The sequence below is a fragment of the Sipha flava genome, unplaced genomic scaffold (assembly GCF_003268045.1).
Source record: "Sipha flava isolate LNK unplaced genomic scaffold, YSA_version1 130_pilon_pilon, whole genome shotgun sequence".
Taxonomy (NCBI): Eukaryota; Metazoa; Arthropoda; class Insecta; order Hemiptera; family Aphididae; genus Sipha; species Sipha flava.
Genome location: NW_020271756.1, coordinates 169048 through 190429, shown reverse-complemented (window position 1 = coordinate 190429; position 21382 = coordinate 169048). Strand labels below are relative to the sequence as shown.

Here is a 21382-nt window from a genome sequence, read left to right as displayed (position 1 = left end):
TTTACTTTTAACATTTTTGTTTGTTAAAATTGTAAGTCGAAAAAAATGTTTTGAGTAATTAAGTTTATACCTATTTTATACTATTTTAAAAAATACCTGTTTAGTGTTTAATTTTTAAATAATTAATTAGATGCATATTAACATTCAGTGCCACGTTTAGATGTAAGTCACCTAAGGACAAACATTTTACTGGCATTCTTCCCAACAAAATAATAAATAATAACACTAATTTAAGATAAATTTAACGTCATATTATTATTTTTTTATTATTGTATAATTTAAGATAAAAAACAATAATTTAAATAAGACGTAAAATTTAAACTTGCAGTCATTTTTATTATAACACTTATTTAAGATATATTTAATTACGTGTATTATACAGAAACCAAATATTCACTATCTGACAGATCATAGGTTTAAACCAGTGATTTTCAACGGGGGCGATATCGCCCCCCGGTGGGTGGTGAAGTATCACTGGGAGACATTGAATTATTTTTTGACGGTAGGGGGGTGGTGAACTAGTTTTGGGTGGTTAGCGTATTCACGCAAAAACGTTGTAAATGGTGTGACCTAAAAATAATTCATACTTGATAATCCATATAATAACTATTAGTTACTAATAGGTATTATATGTTGAGCAATGCACAATAACATATCTTTCATTGTTAATAAATTTATTATCTTTATTATTTTAGCGATTGTACATGGACATTGTATTTTATTATAGGTAGGTACCTATATTAACCAACCTTTTAGTAAACCGTTTGATTTGACCCGCGCATGTTTCATTAGTTTTCGTTATTATACTCGTAATATTCAGTCTATTAAAAACGTGTTTTTTAAAAAAAAATTACTACAAAAATACATGGGTAAATATCTATAAAAACAATAAAAGCAATATTTTTTATCTATTTGATTTTAAAATCTTTTTTAAAAGTAATATTTTTTCTAAATAAAATAAAAAATGTATTTATTGCTATAAAATAAAATTGATAAATTATTAAGTTTTTTTCAAGTGTTTAATTTAATTAATTTACGAATACTATAATTAAAAAAGTATGAAAAATAAAACATAAATGAAAATATTAGTTATGAGATAATTATTCAAATTTTTTTTCATATTTTCCAAATCATTAACTTCTTTCATATCCCTCAGCCCATACCATTAATTATAGAATTTTCACATAGAGGGGCGTTAAAGAATTGATTCCTACTCAAGGGGATGGTAACATAAAAAAGGTTGAGAAACACTGGTTTAAACTTTACGTCTCACTTGGCATGTTATAAAATCTTCGATTATGTTGTTATAACCTATTTCTATGGTTATATTTGCTTATATATTCATTATGGTCAGTGAGTCTCTCTTCCCCAATGATTAACCTAAAATATAATCTTATTCTCTTGAATGCAGAAAAGTATCTTTTAGTAAAATAATTATTATGTAACGAGTGTTTATTTGTTTTATAAATACCAACATACATCGAATACTTTTAGGGACAGTGTTACATTCTCTATAATTTTTTTAAGTGTTCTCTGAGGTGAATGCATTCATTTGGGATTGATATTTTCAAATTTTCCTGATATACTTTCTGAAGTAATTTAGTCATTTCGCGCACCTTTACTCTGGGGATGGTAGCTAAAGAAATCAAAAACTTATATTTATGGAAAAGTTCATCGATATTTTTTAAAATACATATTTTTAGTCAAGCGTTTCAAATAAATAACAATACAGAAAAAAATATAAAACTTTAAAAAATTATTAACACATCATAAGCAAATGCTATCAATTTTTCCACCTCCGAAAATTTGACGCCTTAGCATTTGCCCTTTTCGCCCACCTCCTAAATGCGCCATTACATATATTCTGATACTTTGATTCTTGGAAGATCCACTGAACAAAATTAAGTATCCTTAGAAATGTAAACAAGTAAATTCAAGAATTACGTTGACTCTTTTTGTACACTTTATTTCACTTAAAGTTAAATTTAAGTTATACCTAGTTGCAGGCGGTATTGAATCAAATACATTTATCAATGCACAGAAATTAAAAACCAAGTAATTTTTCGAATAGTACCTACATAATATCAAAACTAATGTTTAAAATGTATAAATAAAATAAAAGATCATTATTATATAAAATAATTAGCAGTTATATTATAGTAACAAATTTAAACCATACCTTTTATCATCCTTATTGGCAACTAGATCTATTAAGTACGATCACAATATTATATACTCATATACTCTGTTTTATTTCTACTAATTCTCAATTTCTTTCTTCCAAAGACTGGCCTCTATTCATCCAACCTATTACTAACTCTTTCCAGATTTTTTTCTACCAAAATTTATCATTAGCAAACATCATACACCACGTTATCTCACCTTGTATATCTTTCATAACTTCATCAATTACCACAGAGAACAAATAAGGGCTTAAAGCCGACCCCTGATGCACACAAACTTCTACGTTAAAATTGTCTATTACTTCACACAAACTCTTTACACTAGTTCTCCAGCCTTCAAAAATATCCCGACCTAGCACCGAGTGATTTTCACTTGTTCCCGAAGATGAAGAACTGGCTAGCGACACAGCGTTTTGATGACGACGACGAGCTCCGGGCGTGCGTCACTCAGTGGCTGAGATCGCAGGCGGCGGATTTCTATGACGAAGGAATTTCGAAGCTTGTCCACCGCTACGATAAGTGCCTTAATTTGTTTGGTGACTATGTAGAAAAGTAGCATTTTAGTCACTCTTTCAGATGTATATAATAAAATATTTTTCCTGTACCTAGTTTTTGTTTTATTACAAAACGTTCCCTAGTTTCTGAATAGCCCTCGTATTACATTAAAAATAATTATCATAGTATATTTATAATAATTGTAATAGAAATTTGATAACTTTTCTTCCTATTTCACGCGCAGTTGTACGTTTTTAAAGGGTCAAAGTCATGTCTATTATTATTCATGCACCACACACAATCGTATACCCAACAAAGGTATAACGCGCGCAATCTTACTCCGCCGGTACAAAAAGGAGCGAATTAGGAAAACATTACAGTGAGAAAATGATAAATAAACAAATAAATAGCCGGTGTACAATCGTTAATAACGATATTGAGTTACAGTCACATTTACGGAGCAATCCAGTCTATCAGGAAAACTCCCGAATTTTCGATGGGTTAATCCACCCCTGAGTACAAATCACATGTTGGAAGGAGTGGATTGACATCAAATTTAGGACCCGGTTTAGTGAGACGCTCACTAAACGGATTGTTGAAATCCGTTTAACGTTTTAACCGATAGTTATTTAGGTACCTACCGAGTATCCATAATAATGCAGTCTGTAGAACTATTATTAATCAATATAAATAAGACACATAAAATATATAAATAAAAAGCGTCGAATAAAATTAATAATATTTTACTTACAACCTTCCAAGCTCATGCTATTAATTGTATTAAACAGTATTGTACTTTTATATTTTGATATATTATATATACCTATATATACAGTACATACCAGAGGTGGCCAAACTTTTTTCGGCCACGATCTACTAAAAATATACTTCATCTTCGAACTTCAGTAAGATTGACTTTCTAGAAAAATTTTTTTATAAACCAGAATAAAAAATAAAAACTATACAGATAAAATTTATCGACGATTTTTTCATAACCACGATTAATTTTCGTGCTTGTGGCCTAAAAATAAATTCTAACATGATCTACTCTGAAATCGTCCGTGATCGACCGTTTGGCCACTCCTGGTATATACAATAGGGATGGCGTGAGGGGGGTGGAAAATAGGGGCTGTTGCTCAGGGCCTTGTGCCTTAAATTATGATTAAGACCTCGCGTTTCTGATTTAATTGAACATAAAATATTTTATTAATATAAATTATAAGACCCAAAATTTATTTTGCCCAGGGCCTTGCAAACTCTAGCACCGTCATTGATATACAATATACTGTATATATATTATACTTCGACTTATGCTGTTTTTAAGATCAATATTGTTACTGTTAATATAAATATTTATTTTATTAGCCTAAATTAAAAACAGTGGCCCCAATATAAAAAAGCTCAGTCAGCGATTGCCACATCGCCACTCGAGTCAATATACTTCTGTGCATGTTGGTATGGTCGATATAGAATAGTAGATGATCATATAACAGACGAAATTGATTGGAAATTGTACTGATAACATTGTGGAACCAGAGAAATGTTTTTAAATGTATTGCAGCAACACAATTTTAAACGAATCTGCACCAGAGTTAGGCAAAAACAAATCCAAATTATGAATAAAAAATAAAATCATGAATAACTACTAATTATTTTATGAATAAAGAATAATATTTTATTTTAAATAGTTTTAGTTGCAAATGAAAAATAAAAATCATTCTGAATAATAACTCAACTTCTGAATAAAAAATAAAAATTACTGCGAATAATTTAACTTGTGAATAAATTGATTAAATAAATAGTGAATAATATCCAATATTTGTGTAAAATATAAAGTAACAAAGCAAATAATTATAATAACAATAATTTATATAATACGAATAATAGTCATGACCAAAAATAATAATAGTAAATACTAAATAGAATTTCAGCACCTATAATATGGCTACATCGAGTTATGTCAGACTTTATTTTAAATGAAGTACAAAAATGTTACTAATATAGTAAAACCCTTTGTGTGGGTAAATAACATGTTGATATCAAGCGCTTAACCAGTTAGATTAGTCCCTCATAGATAAAAATATTATTTATGATTTTTGGTTTTGAAATTTTCGATAGCGGATATTATAACAATAAAAATAAACATACTGGTTTCAATTTTCAATAAAATTAGAATTTTAAATTATCTACGAATTATTCGAGATAAAAACGACTATGAAGAATAATGAACAACGAATAATTGAATAATGAATAAAAAAATCTAGAATAACTAGTTGAATAATGAATAACGAATAGTTTTAAAAATTAAAACGATGAATAAAAATAATCTAAAATAATCAAATGAAAAATAAATTAATATAGAATACATTGCAATACAAAACATTTTTATTCAAATAATCAATGGAATAATTTTTCATTCGACTAATGCCCAACTCTGATCTGCACTAGTATTTATTATTTTGATAAATCAATAGCTGAAAACATTGCGACGTGACTGGCACATATTATATTTTACTGAGTTATCGGCGAATTATAATAATTAGCTACATATTATAGTTAATTATAATGGTTTGTATTTGTTTTCCGGCACATGAACATACGAGTGTATAACGTACGCCATAGGCATAATATAATATTTTATTTTGCAAATAAACTGAAAAGCGTTACGAATCGGCATTAATAAAAAATAAATACTTTACTAAGTATTTGCGTATTCGACTAGAACGAACTTAAACTGGTAACACAGTTACCGATAACTAATACTAAGTAGTAAGCATTAAGAACTTTAAGCATGAGTATTAGTGACGTATTTCCCAATAAACCAAGTAAGCACGAATTTACAGCGGCAATATTTCAAGGATGGTAAATTTGCGTCGTTATGATTTTTTTTATTGTATCTAAATATAAATTTAGCTAAACATTTAAAAACTGTGAAGAATATACATTCGATAAAGGAATTAAAAACGTAAAATTCAAACAGATGAAATTAGAGAAAATTAAGTTATTATCAATGCCGTAACTAGACCACGAGGCCCGCGTGCGAATCAAAACCTTGAGGCCCCTAATTATCAAACGCTTTCGAGCATTTGACCTTTTAAGGCCCCATAATATGTATAGTTTGAGGCCGGGTCCTGTGTGCAATGCACCCTCTGCACATCTGTTTTTTACGGCATTCATTGTTATAAATGGACAAAAAAAAGTTTATAGTGGAAATATATTTTAAAATTTTAGATTGACTACAAAGTATACTAGAAAAAAGTTGCACTGTTTACAAAATAATTTTTGGAAAGTATAATTTTTTGATTACTTTAAATAAGCATTTTACAGAAGAAATTATTAAAAAAAACTAATGAACTTCAACAATTGTATAGCGACGATTTAGAGAAATAATTTTCTTTTAAATGTCTTAATTTTAAGTTTTATATTCAAAATATTGTAGTTAAAAATAAAAATAATGTTGAGATCATTGAATTATCACTGCTAATTTGCAATCGCAATTTGGAAACAAATTTCCTTAATATTGACATAGCATTACGTAGGTACTATTTATTAAAATTAATTATTAATTATTAATTATTATTAAAACTATGTAAGGTCCAGCATGGATGAAGATAGATTGAACTCATTGAGTTTATTAGCAATAGCGACAGAATCAGTTAACAAAATTAAATTTGATGATGTAGTTGACTATTTTGCAGCTCAGAAATCACGCCGAAAGCCATTGAGTGTGTACTTAGATCAATAATTTTAACGTTCTTAAAAAAATGTATTATTCCACAGTATATCTAGCTTCCCTTTTTTATTTTCACATATATTAACATATATATATATATATATATATATATTTTTTTTTTTTAATTTACGTGGGTCGTGTAATAATTCTATATTTTTATTTCATATTTTTAATTAGTAATATTTGAAAACAATTTCAATAACATGTACCTTTTACCTATGTAGTTCTTATAAGTTCAAAACTACATTATAATTCGATGATTTTAAAAATAATAAAAGTTCTTATCTAAATATAAAATAATTTATTTAAATAGGTAGGTACCTAAAAAAAAAGCGGCATTTTTTTTTTTTTGTGCTTACATTCACATCCAACACTGATGAGTATTGTTGAGCAGCGACTGCACAGCGACTATCGGTTACCAAGCGGATCGGTCGTGGACCGTAGTACAAAATGGCGACGACAACGATCCGTCGTACACATTTCGTAAATGCGCAGTGCGATTGCGCACACATTTGAAAGTGTAATAGTAATAATAATAACAACAACAGTATGATATGATAACTGCACCTGATAACTTCTGTCGCAGCTGTAACGTTACTGCCATAGTGTTTAGCTGGTGTACACCCGTAAATTATATTAATATTTTAGTTTTTAATTTTATTATAATTAATGAGCCCCTTATTAATTGTGGTTGCACGACGCTAATATTACATTAGTGTTATCGTTGGTTTTCCGTCTTTGCGCACCAACACGGTTACCACCACCGACCCTCCCACCGTGCGATCGGACGATACGTCGGATACGACAAACGTCAACATCGCTGTACAACATCGTCGTCACGCAATGCATTTGACACCGCGGTAGCCGACTACTATCGTACTATTGTTATTGTTCGTGGTCGGTGGTGGCACGCGAGTCGTCCGTTACCGTCGCGAACTGGTACTATGGTCCTCCGTTGACGACGGAAATATGACGAGGACGGATGATGGACGACGTCGGACAGCCGCCCAACGCCAACATGCTGTCGGTGGACAGTGCCAAGGGACGTCTGGTGGTCGAACGGATGGACTCCATCAGGAATCTGTTCGGATGTGAGCTGCGGATGGTGGACAGCAGCGGCGACACGGGCACGACGACGACGACGACTACGACTACGTTCGCAGTAAGCAGACTGGACGAGTACAAAGCGCCGGATAATCAATTGTTAGACCGGTTAAAGGTAATAATAACTAATAACTAACGAAAATATAACACCTATTACTATGATAACGATCGATCGTCGTAAAGAAAGATCACGTACTATTGTAGTAATTTCCATTCGATAACACTTCTATGCGTTTCGCACACTGCGTAGGCATTCCATTTCGGTCGTTGCGATAGTATTATGTAAATTTGAATATGTACCACGTACGTTGGTATTATGGCGAAATCGACGTCGGATTGGTTTTTTCCCTTTCCGAGGTACTATATAATATATGACGTAGTCTGAATTGTTATTATAGTTTCACTCTGTGCTGCCGTTTGCCAGTTATATCGCTAATAACTGTTAAAAAAATGTTTTACCGTGTTTGTTTATAATATTTAACACGTACACGAGAGATTTAAACAGTCGGGTTATGTGCAACAACGTTAACCATTCACTGCAGTACGTGTGAAGTTCACCTGTGTGTAGTAATAACGTGTTGATTGCAGTCCAAAGCCATATCACCTATTATGTGCCCTCGGCACAAGGCCGTATCTAAACATTTTTTTTTGGAAGGGTCCAAAACATGTATATAGTAATTTTAATTGAATTTAGATTTTAACTTTTGATATTTGGTTAAAAATAAAACAGAAAAAATGTAATCTTTTTTTATTAAAATGAATACCATATTTTTATATATTATGTTATAACGATACCTCTTATTGATGGAAAAAATACCCACTCGACCGTATAATATACAATTATAATAAAAATATTACTACTGTTGCAGGTGGTATAGGTGTTGCAAGTTATTGTTTTATATCTTTTATTGTTGCATTATTCGATGTTTAGGTTGCGTAATAGGATTCATATGGTTTGGAAATATTTTCGATTAATTGTGCGTGCGTTAGTATCTAGAAATCAATATGTCACTGAATCCTGTCAAAAATAAAAGCGCACAATAGATATCAGCCTGCCCCATTCATATTCATAGAAATTATATGCCGCAACGTTGTATGCATAAGCACGTGAAAGGCGCCCAAGTACATCCTGTTCGTGTGATGTGTGCGTGACGCGAGTGCGTGCGTCCGTATATCTGTGTGATTTACTTTCCCTTTCAATAATGGCCTAAATCGTTATTTAGGATCCTGTATCTGTGCATTTTATGTGTCGTAATTGGATTGTTACCTTCTGATTTTAGACGTTTTTAATTTGCTATTCTAATTTTAATCGATACTCAGTTTTGCTGATCAATCGTTCCTATAAAATATTTTGATAACGAAATCATTATACCGCGCAGCTTCGAATGCATTTGTTGTTTTCCTTACATATATATATTTTTAACTCAATGTCAAAAAAAAAAAAAATGTTGTGTTTACTCGCAATCTTATGTTTATGTTTTTAAAAATTTCATCTTAGCACATATATTCATAGTTTTCTACGAATTACACATGTGAACGAATTTTGTACACAAATAAGTATTTTTTAATTTATATTAATAATAATAAGTAACCAAATATAATGCATAAGATATACATTTATTATGTGCATATCCTCTAATTTTTCAAGCAAATACCTAATAAACTTATATACTATTATACAAGTACTGTATTTATTCAGTAAAACCTTGAGTAAAACCTGTATATATATAGTGCTTAATATCTATTACTTAAGTTTACATCAAGGTAATATACTTTCCTTTTTATTTAAGTGGATATTATATTTAATACATTCATAAAGAAAATATTAATATTTGAATGTATTACTTGAATTTACATTTTAATATAAGTAAATTACAAACACAAAAAATTACGATTATTGATAAAGAATAAATAATTAATTTGTTGTTCATCACAAATCAATGCATTTATAAAAACATTTCAATCGTATTTTTTATGTCGCTTAATTATATTTATATGTGTATAATCTTAATTAGAAGAAGAAATTATAATTTACCCTGTTCTACTCCTTCACTTTCCATTTTCTCCTAGTTCATAAATTATAGATGTGAATCTTTAATATTATTAATTTTTAACAATAGGTAAATTGTATTCAATTAATTTTCTATGTCGATGTTTAGTTTTTTGATTCGTTGTTATTATTTTAAATGTCGTAAATTAAATTGCTGTTAGATTACATAAAGTATTGTGCGTATGCTTAATGACATACTGTATTATTATATTTGATATCAAATTAAAATAACATGTTTACATAGATCACTTATGTATAATATAGGTATTATCAACATATTTTTCATCCAATCAAGTGATTTTCGAGCTTAGTTCTTCATATAAAAAATATAGTCCCCAAATCATTAATACAATTGATAATATTGTAAAATGATACTGTTATAAATTATATTTTGCGAAATAATTCCCTTCTATTGAGTATGTCGAGTTTTAATAACATAAATTATTAATAGTATTTACGTACTTAGGCTAACCTCTACTTTCATTTTAAATATCAACTAATTTTAACATTTATTTTAATGTAACTTAATTAAACAAATCAAATAAATTAATCAAATCTAATTCATAACGTTTATACTATTCTGTTGTGTAATTTTTTATTGTAATATTGTTATCAAAAGCAGCATAACGTATATTTTAATAAAATTGAAATAAATTATAACTTATAATTTTATTAATTTTTAATAAATATAACTAAAGTGTTTGCATTTTTTTGCTGTTTAATTTTTTAACTTAACAGTGTGTTACTTAGTACTAGCTTTATGATATAGAATAAAATAATAAATTCACGGATTCTTGTGTCGAAAAATAAACAATTTTATGAATTAATTGGTTTGTTGTATTACATTGTTATATTTTATTTGTATTTAATAGTATCTATGAGTATCAATGTTAAAATTGAACTCATGAAAATCAAAACGTTTAATTTAATTATTGGTCAAATTAAAAGTACCATCATTTAACAATTTATTATGGATTATTATTATTGATTTATATTAATATTTAAAACAATTCCATGTAAGTAAAATACCTCTTTACTTTTGTAAATCTCAAATTCTCAAAGAACGGCAAATTATAAATTGGTTTGTTTTTTTTTTTGTATAATATTGTGGGCGTTTTCACGATGCACGCTTTCCAAACTCGGCGTTTAATTTTTGTTGTTGGAATTATACTTAAATTGTCTTATTGTCTTATATTCTTATATACAGGTATATATATATATATAAACCATGAAATTGAAAATCATCCTGGTTTGATTTCTTCAAGGCAATATATTATTACTATTATAGGTAATATAAATATAAATTAGAAACATAAAATTCTATATAATTGAACATTTGTGGAATGAAGACCTAGGTATAATTTTTTCTTAAAATTTAATATTAACCAACATAGTGTGACGAGTATTCGTATGGCATATGTATAATTCGATAAATAGTAATGGGTATAAAGTGTAGTATATAATGTATTTTTAATTTTCTAATCTTCTTTTTAATATTATAGCTAAAATGATTTTATTTTATTTAATTAGCCAATTTAATATTGATAATGATATAGACATCATATGTAATTGCATTTTAAATTATTATTTTTGGTACATAAATCACAGTAAATGAACATTAGAAAAATCAAAGAATATTTTTAATAATATTTTTGCTAAAAATGATTAAGTATTTTGAAATATATAAAAACACCAATAATTAAAAATATACATATATGTTTAACTATTTAAAATCATTAAAAAAAACTATCACTGGTAGTCATTGGGTTTTAACCAGTTAGTCATTTAATCTACGTTTGATAAATGTACACAATTTAAAATATAAATCCATTATCAGTATGTCACGGACCAATATCTAGAAGGTTATACTTGAGTTTACTTGGACACTTTCTTTGGGTTATGGAGGTAAGTTCTTCGATGAAATTATTATAGTAACATGGGAAAATTATTGGGCCACGTTATTACTTATTAGTGTTATAATGTAATTTGTATCGTATTTTCCGTTAGAAAAAAAGATAGCTACATACCATACATATTATGAATATGCTATAGGTATTTAAATTGAATAAATGTTATTAAGTATTAAAGTGGGGCATTATTAAGATATATAGTGCTATTCATATGGACATGTTATCGCAGGTGTTGGGGTCATTTAAATTTCATGTAATAGACAAATCTGGGGTTACATAAAATATACATTCTATTGCGTAATGTAAATTGCTAATGGTCGTTTATAGTACTATCATAAATATTTATAGTAGTTTCATGTTATATATGTGAAATTGGTATGAAATTTATATGTAAGAATTAAAACAATATAAATTATTGTAAAACATAGGTAGTTATATGTGTCGTCGTGAAATAGAAATGTTATAAGCACGTTTTTACTATTTTCCTCAGAATGACAAAGAAAATATAAAAAGAAAAATGTGTACAGAGAAAGTGTAATGTGTAGGTCTTGCACTGTAGGAGATGTTACATTATTTAAAATAGAGACTATATATATATACGAGTATATACCTAGTTAATAATTGTCGATATTGAAAATTGTAAGAAATGACCGTGAGGTAGAGATTTAACCATTATTGTTAGTAATTTATAAGAATAGCATGCAGTAATCGATAAGCATGGAATTGTAAGTTGTGATGATAACACAAGTACCTATTGTACTCAATTAGGTTTTTCATGAGTGTAAAATACTTACTTGACTTTAGTACCAAACGCAGTTTTCTTAAAATAAAATAAACATGAATTAATAAATAAAAGTCTATAAGCATAATATTTATAATCATCATATCATACTAGTCAAGAAATTTTATGTTTAAATCTAGTACTATATATTATACTGGTTATAGCTAGAGTAACGTGACTATTCGGTATTCGTTAAGAATAACGAATGTTTGACGAAAGAGTTATTTAATGGAATCCCTACGATATAGCTGACTAGACTATGGTCAACTATTGTTTTACGCATTATTATTGACCGTTGATGTCATGAGCTATATCTCCCCTGTCGTACAATAATGTATTCAACGTACTAGCCGTTTTGGTTATAAAACAGAGAAGTGTTAGGCTTGCAAAAGCACTAGGAAAATATTTGTAATAATTAAAACATTTATTTAAAAGTTCTTCAAAGAAATTTAGATTGTAAAATTTGAAAACTGTATTCTGAGCTCTGTCACCTCTTCATCAGTCTTCACTTATTCTAACTCGAGGTGGGCTGAAGAAACATAATCTAGTTAAGAATGTTTCGTTAATGTATAAATAATATGTAATACGTTTGTCGAAAATATGTTAGATAGATAACGTGATCAGGGTATTTTAACATATATTTTTCCGCCTAGATTGGAAGGAGTTCCTTTTTTCTTTTGGATATTTATTTTTTCTATTTATAGAGATCTCTAGTATAAGTATTTCAATATATAGAATACTGGTTTGTTTAATTATTTATAATAAACCATTATTATACATATTTTTTTTTAGATTAATAGTTATTAGTTATTTCATACCATTCAGAGTTAACTTATCAGTAAAATATTATATGATAAAAATTATTTAAAATTACTGCTCCTCCACTAATTAAAATTATTGTTCGTTTATAAAAGTAACATTGAATGTTCTATAATGGTTAATACATACAGTACGATTTTAGTTACACTTTATCTTTGTAATCCTCGGTCGCGTAAAATTCAACAAAAACGGATTTCAAATCGTTAGTTGAAAAATATTCTTTGGCACGCGTTAAGATAGTAAAATTGTTGTATTTATAAATATGACTCGTTTTTTAATGACGGTTGACTTAATATTCAACAAGCATTATAGTATTGTAAACATTTTCTGTATTCTCCAGTCCTTGTATTATTATATATACCTAATAGATATCCGCCGATGATGACTTTGTATAAATACATTTGTGAATAAGCATATGCGTAATTAGATGGGGGCTAGAGAGACTTAGCCCCCTAAATATTAATCCACCAATTACCGATACAAATTAAAAAGTAAAAGTCATTTAACAAAGTGTAAAAAAAAATTAGCCCCTTCCCAAAAAAAAAAAAAAACTTAGTTGCAGCTATGGGAATAGATTCATATATACCACAGATCAGATCGCCTTTAATCTATTATGAATTTCCATGCGTATTGATGTTACCCGGCAATTATATTATATTATACGATGATGCGCATGTGTTTATGAGATGTACTCACACCTGCAGTAAATTGCATTCAAATAAAGCAGTATCACTTGTAATATTTATAGCGACATACAAAGTGATTCTGAAAAGTAGCGAAAAATCAATCTAAAGTTGATGAACTGTTTAGAGTCTTTTTTTTTTTTTGTTCGTTCGATTTAACTTTTGCCAATCAACATAATTGTGTAGGTAATTTGTATCGGATAGCACGACTACGATAGCGTTTACCGAAGGATTAAACCTTAAACGACAGGGCGGTAGCTGGTATGCAAAAGCCGTTATAGTATATTTGTGTCGTATGAACGATGTGATACGATTTTCCCACAGACCCGCGGCAATAGCAGCGTGACGCGTAAACGGTGTGGTGTACCCGCCGAAAGCGTGTACCAGACCGCGTACGCGTAGAAAACGGACGACACGAGATCCGTGTGCTGCGCTCCTCTCCGCGGGGGATTAAACGGTACGAAATATGCGCGCGCGCGTGTGTCGGTAGCGTCGCGCGGGGGTCACGCGTAAAAGCTTCACAAGTCTCTTGTGCTGGAAGAAAACGGAAAACGTTCGTCGTCGTGCAGCGTCGCGGTGCCTCTTCGCCCGCGCTCGCGTACACTCGCATGACCCCGCGCGCCAAAGCGGCGTTCAGGTCCGTTAACCCTTTACACCTGTTGCACATCACGCCGCGTTATGTTCCGTCGCGAGCGCGAGCACGCGTGTGTATTCGGAGTGCGCGCGTGCAAGCGTGTGTATAGTAATATAGTATTACTATCGTTGTGGTCGCGGAGTGCGCGTCGAGTGGGCGGGCGGCGGGACGGTGAGGAACCTTCACTCCCGGAAGCGAGCGAGCGCGCGGCGGCGACTGCGACTGCGGCCGCGACGGCTGTACTGTTGTACAGTGCTACACGACGTCGACGACGACGGCGACGATTCGGGTCAGTGTCGTGTTGTTTCTCCCGGATCCGTCGCGCCGCAGTCCCCACGACACGGAGAGCTCATCCGGATCCGCCACCGCGCGCTACCGCCGCCTCCTCCGCCGCGGCACACGGCCCTCAGTAGTACTCGGCCGGCCGTCGTGCGCTGTACGTTGTTGTAACCGCCGTAGTCTTCCTCGCCAGCGTTCCGTCGTACACACGGCCGTCGTAGCATCAGTGCACCGCGTAAAAGCACCCAGCAACACCACCATTGCCGTCCGGACGTACAAAAATGACATTTACCGGCGTACTTCGAGTAAGTATGTGGCGCGTTTTATCGCCCCAGCCCTACATCGGTGTCCGTTCCGTCCGCCACTTGAATCGAAGTGGTCGCCGACCGATCTGCTATTCCCCGTGCGACTCTTTTTGCCTAAGCGAACCGGATGTTGTTCTCGCCGCTGCCTGCGACGCTATTGCGATCACGTTCTCCGGGGTGGAAAACGGTTTTCACCTTTTGTTGTGTTCCGGCAGACCAATATCGCGTATATTATCGTGTGTGTCATCGTGATCTCGTATGTATCTCGATGTGTACAGTTGCCAGTGTCGCAATACACGTATACACATCGTCGTGGAACAATGGGGCTGAACCAAGGGGAGGTAGGTTTAGGGGGCTATAACCCAAGGCCGCGCAAGTCGAAAGAGACCACAATGTGTTATTTAAACAATGGTCAACGAGTAAAGAGTACTTTTTTATCAATACATTTTTCGACCATATTACAATATACAAATATTCTAAACATATTTTAATTAATATTTATCTACAAATTATCTATTCAATTTCTATCAATATTTATCTACAAATTACTAAAGGTGAATAAAAATATGAAATTATTTTGGATGAAAGGCCCTCGCCAAAAGTAATATCCTCTCCCTTATATTGTGACCATAATCCTGTCCTGCAGAACAGCAATATAATGTTTTAGATAAATCGGACTCGGGTTATATTGTATAATTAGTTTATATGATATTTGAATGATTTCACTGTTTACCGCGCATGAAATACATATTTCTAAATACGTATAACGCTACAGATTGCAGGCGGTTTTGATTTATTTTTTAATTTTAATCCACTCATGTTTCGTTCAACGATTCCGAACTATTCATGCGTTTCCGCGGTCTCGATATCTTGTTTTTAATAGATTGTTCGTGTTTACAGTGCTACGTGGACTCTCTGAACGAACTGCAACAGGGATTGGGCGAATGCAGCAACGACGATTCTAGTTACGACTCGGACTTCGGTGGCGACGATGATACGAACAGTACGAATTTCAGTCATCACGACATCAGCCGGACCACATCTGATACACTTGGCGCCGAGTACGCAGACTACGTTAGCGCGACCGCGTACAAGTCTAGAGTGGACTTCGCCCTCAAACTCGGGTACACCGAACGTTTGGTGCAGGCGGCTCTTAACAAACTGGGTAACGAACCCACCCAGGATCAGCTTTTAGCCGTACGTCTACAATACTTAAGCCTTGTCGACTACAGTTGTTTTTGCATTTTATCGCGATGTCATGTTTAACCGTTCTATTGTGTCGTATAGGAATTGATCAAACTCGGTGCGCAATGCGGTCATAAATTGCATGGTGAACCTGACAGCAGCGAAGAATCGCAGTCCATTAATGCCGGAGACCAAAATCTTCAGACGCCCAAACTCCGTCATATTGTAATCGATGGAAGCAATGTCGCCATGAGGTGATTGTGTGATTGCCCATATTGCTACGCTTCATTAACTTAATTTTTGGTGTTTTTAATTTTAGCCATGGGAACAAAGAGACATTTTCATGTCGAGGTATTAAAATCTGTGTCGATTGGTTCCGAATGCGCGGTCATACAGACATCACGGTGTTTGTACCAAAATGGCGAAAAGAAGCGTCCAGACCTGATAATAGAAGAATTATTGGTAAGTGGAAATCATTTAAATTATTTAAAAAAAAGTGTACGTTAGCTAAAGCTAATTTTTATGTTTTTCTTTTTCTGTTTAGATCAAGATATTTTGACGGAGTTGGAACGTGCCAGGATGCTTGTTTTCACTCCGTCTAGAGAAATTGGAGGCAAGCGAATGGTTTGCTATGATGATCGATACATACTTCGACTAGCCTCAGAATTAGATGGTGTTGTCGTTTCCAATGATAATTACAGAGATCTAGCTAATGAAAGTCCAGCATTCCGTTCTGTTGTACAAAATAATATACTAATGTACTCTTTTGTAAATGACAGGTAAATAAATTTTTCAATATTTTTGCATCTATTATTTTTGCTTAACATTAATTAAAATGTTATTACAGATTTATGCCACCAGATGATCCATTGGGTCGTTCAGGTCCTACCCTTGATGTATTTCTTCGAAGCAAAGCTCCTGGTGTTGGATTAACCGCAGTCAGTACTGAGACTTGTCCATATGGTAAAAAATGTACATATGGAAACAAGTGCAAGTTTAACCATCCTGAACGCGGCCTACAACCTGTAAAATCAGTTACTGAACGACTAATAGAACATGCTCAGCGGCAAAGTTCAGCTGGACGTCAAATCAAAGGAAAATCAGTCAGCTTACCTCTGCAGTCTGGCAATAACTCGAAAAAGCCATTGACTCGTACCATGTCTAATGTTCCAACTCCGTCCAATCATCCACAATTGTGGGGTGTATGGACTCCTAACAATTATAGAGAACCTGAATCGGAATCTGATAATTTACATAATAAATTACAGAGGCAACTTACTTTAAACCCAACATACGACCCACGCCTACTTCATCTGCAGCGAAGCCAACACTGTAATGTGACACGAATAGCTTCTGCACCTCCTGTACCTATGCCAATGAATGTACCCCAAACTGTAGGAACTAGTTGTTCAGACCCTCAAATATTTCCCAGTTACCAAGAAGCAAGGCAAAAGTTATATTATCATTTGGCTTCTATATTTCCAGAAGAACAGGTTTCTACAGCCATGCAATATTATCCAAATGAAACGAATCCTCAGAAGATTTGTGCAGCTATATTGAATATGTTTTCAAAAACGTGATTATTTAATTTGTTATATTTGTACTTTTGTACAATGTTTCACAAGTGATTTTGTCAAATTACATAAGCTTATTGACAAGACGGCGACACTTGATACAATGTATCTATTATTGTGTTGATTTATTTTAAAATCATGTATTTTTGTATAGACTATTATGTTAATTTTGTGTAATTTTATTATAAGTTAATATTTTTGTATATTTTGGTTAACCTATCCAAATGTATAACAAAGAGTGGTGTTAATAATAATAAGTTAAAGCTTTTCATTGTTATTATTAAATTAATATTTTTCTTTAATTTCCTTCATAATATTTTTTTAATAGATAAAGAAGTATATAAAATGATAAAAATATTCTACAAATAGATATTTGTACAATGTTTTTATCATTCTATACTATTTTATCTAGGAGCTTTGACTAGGTTAGACAAAAAAAGAACCAAAAAACACTATTTGACCTTTATACAAGTACATTTGATGGCCTAAGTTAGAACAACTGGAGCAATTGTACAATATACCTCAGTTTTAAAACGAATCCATGAAAAATGCTGAAGGTATATGTTTAAAATAGAAAACGCTAACATTTTTCCCAATTTGAGACAAGAATTAAGCTTAGATTATTATTTATATTTGTAAGTTTATTTTATTTTATTCTAGTTTTATAAAACAAAGTCAAAAATGAATTGCAATTAAATATTTATAAAAGAAAAAAAAAACCAAGAAGCTACTCAGTAATTTTAAACTGTATTACATAATTGATCAATGGTATGTAAACAATTTATCTTGAATACTAAAAAATAAAAATTATTAAATGGTTAATACTCAAAATTATTATATAAATAAATAAGTAAATAAATAGATGTTTAGCCTAGAGTATTATTATACTTGTAAAGTATTACTAGTTTAAAATTAAAATTTTTCGTCAGGTATGTACAAAGTCAATATTTATAAAAATAATAGTCATAATTTTATTTACCTTGTATAACGTACTTTGTATACCTGACAACAAATTTTTAATTTGAAACCGGTCATACTTTACAAATATAATAATATTCCAGGCTAAACATTTATTTATTTATTTCTATATATCACCTATTTGTTTAATTTACATATTAATTTATCTTGATACTTATTAATACAGAATCAGCATTCGATTTATAGGGTGAAGGATGATGCCCTTCTTTTATTGGCTTAGGATCTTGGTTAGTTTAGTAATAGTTACAATGTAAAAATTATAAATAACAATTTTAAAAATTATTTTGTGATCAAATTTATAAAGTTCTTAGATTATCCTATCATCAGTATGACAAAAGTAATAACATTAATTTAATGACATTAACCATGTCAAATAATCTTATCTGTAATGTACAATTATGGCCTAAATTCAGTGCTTAACTTGGAAAAAAATAGTAAAAGTACTCTGACACAAATACATTTTACGTCCTTACATAATAAAAAACTAGTCCAAGTTAATTACTGCTTAAAATCGTGTATTTTATCTTATCTAATCAAATAGTAATGTAATGGAATTCGTTAACAAAAATAAATCATCAAAATAATATCAATGCACTTAATGTTATTGCACCTTTTTACAGTGATCATTGATCAATATTCTATCACTAAGTTAAAAATTGTATGCATTCAGAGTATCCAGCAGGAGCTGTATGTATAGTCTTCAACTTGTTAGTTTTACTTATCAGCTTTTTAGGGAATTCAAAAAAACCTCAGTACTAAATGTTAATAATGTATCACAGAACCCTTTAAGTTTTAATATTAATGTTTTTCTTTTCAGAGTAAAATAACCATTTTTAAGAACACATATTTGTGTGGGTACATTATTCAGCACCTTGCACTGCAATAGTAAGTGCATGATTCTCTTATGAAGGAAATAACTAAAAAAACTATAAGACTAATAATATATCCCTAAGACAATTACTGTTTACATTACTTATCAGAATTATTTAAGAGTAGTAGTTTTACTAAATCGACAACATTTTAACTCAAAAAATAAAAATTATCACAGTTACTGTCTGTATAATAAGAGGCAGCTTTAAAAATGACAATTAAATTTAGGATTTAAAAAAAAATAATATTAAAATGATGCATAAGTAATTACTTATAAGAATAACTTTTTCTAATAATGGTCAGATAATTTGATTGCATCAAAACAAATCAATCGTTACTTTATTTTCAATTAAAAATAAAATAAAGTTAAAAAAGAACTATTTATTATATAATTTATTATTTAAAAATATAATTTAAATATTAATTCTGTTGGTTCAATTGGAACTTTCTGTTTGCATAATTGCAATCAGGCCTATGTAGTTGGTAAAGTAGTCGTTCTTGAATTTTTTTCACTGCTGCAACGGTCAAAACAAGAGTTTCATACTTAAGCATACTGTACACATTCAAACCTAAAAAATATATTTTCTTAGTAATTTGATAGTCGATTTTGAGATTTTATTTATAAAACCATACCATAAACAGGCATCAGATTCATGTGTTTGATTTCGTTTAATGCTAAACTGATGTTTCTTGGCATGGTATCAGTACTAAAATAATATATTAAAATTAATTATAACTCTTTTAATTGTATAAAATACATCGTTAATTAATAATAATAATTACTCATCAATAAATAGCACTGAAGGTCCCCATAACCTTGAATCAACTAAATTTTTAATGTATTCTGGATCATCTGAAGGTAAATCCAAGTTTTTTACTATGTGCAAATCATCCTAATTGAATATTTTGGGTTGTAATTAATAAATACTTCTCAATTATTAGTTTATTAATTTACATACCTGAATGAGCTTGACAGATAATGTTGAAGTAAGTCCATAAACTCTTTTGTAGAACGGAAGCATATAAAAATGAGTTTTGTGAGACCGAGGTCCGTGTATAACAGAACCACCTTTAAATAATGGAGAACGTCTAGTACCATGTCGCGCACGTCCTTGTCCCTTTTGTGGCCAAGGTTTTTTCCCACTCATACAGACCTCAGCAGTAACTTTGGTATTTGCATAACTCTATAGCGATAAATCAAAGTTAATTAATTTACAATGAAGCAAATAATTGGTTAAATGAAGGAAAAAAACTTACAACATATCTATACTTTCTTTGCCAAACAACATTTTCATGTATAATATCAATTCTCGGTCTTGATCCAAATACTTGAGGATGTAAATCAATGATGGCTGAAGAATTATCCTTGGTGGTATCCAAATTAGATACCCACGCTTGGCGTACATTTGTGTATCCACCATATATCAGTGGTGGTTCTTCGATTTCAGCTGAAATTATAATTATACAAGTATGTATAATCAAAGAATCTATAAGATAAGTGAATTTGGGATTTGAAATACTTACTAGATTCAATATTTTCCAATGTAGGTAAGGTAGACAGTCGACATGATGCTGTGAATGTAAAGGGGAGAGCACGAATTTGCCTTGACAAACAATTTAACATTTTAGATGAAATATTTTACTTAATGAGCTAACTTGTACAGTTTTGACTAAGATATTTGTATTAACTTTTACTTCCGCTAATCGTGAGTTTCTAATAAATTATGAACGACTTTAGAATGAATCGAAGTAGCATGGCATAAGTGTAATTATTGTAGTGTTATACAAGTGTTATCTCT

At 31.1% G+C, this 21382-nt stretch overlaps 2 protein-coding genes and 1 long non-coding RNA gene across 4 annotated transcripts in view; 1 reads left to right on the top strand and 2 right to left on the bottom strand.

The window, feature by feature from the left end:
- LOC112694570 overlaps positions 1–6875 on the bottom strand; it is a 42565-nt gene extending 35690 nt beyond the window's left edge. The window contains exon 1 of the long non-coding RNA XR_003149581.1: positions 6771–6875. This is a non-coding gene — a long non-coding RNA (uncharacterized LOC112694570). The remainder of the gene's footprint in view (positions 1–6770) is intronic.
- A 118-nt stretch (positions 6876–6993) lies between these two features.
- LOC112694566 (probable ribonuclease ZC3H12C) lies at positions 6994–18006 on the top strand. 2 transcript variants are annotated; one of them, XM_025570080.1, is made up of 6 exons: positions 6994–7630; positions 15877–16173; positions 16264–16415; positions 16481–16623; positions 16706–16940; positions 17009–18006. In XM_025570080.1, the coding sequence occupies exons 1-6, from the start codon at positions 7394–7396 to the stop codon at positions 17739–17741; spliced, it is 1797 nt and encodes a 598-aa protein (XP_025425865.1). In that variant the 5' UTR covers positions 6994–7393; the 3' UTR covers positions 17742–18006. The 2 variants fall into 2 exon arrangements, with proteins under 2 accessions (XP_025425865.1, XP_025425866.1); XM_025570081.1 differs by lacking the exon at positions 6994–7630 and adding an exon at positions 14635–14976.
- A 1938-nt stretch (positions 18007–19944) lies between these two features.
- Positions 19945–21382, bottom strand: LOC112694510 (39S ribosomal protein L4, mitochondrial). The gene is made up of 6 exons (XM_025569999.1): positions 21108–21382; positions 20841–21031; positions 20543–20767; positions 20367–20476; positions 20217–20290; positions 19945–20152 (listed from the first exon to the last, which is right to left on the bottom strand). The coding sequence occupies exons 1-6, from the start codon at positions 21205–21207 to the stop codon at positions 20004–20006; spliced, it is 849 nt and encodes a 282-aa protein (XP_025425784.1). The 5' UTR covers positions 21208–21382; the 3' UTR covers positions 19945–20003.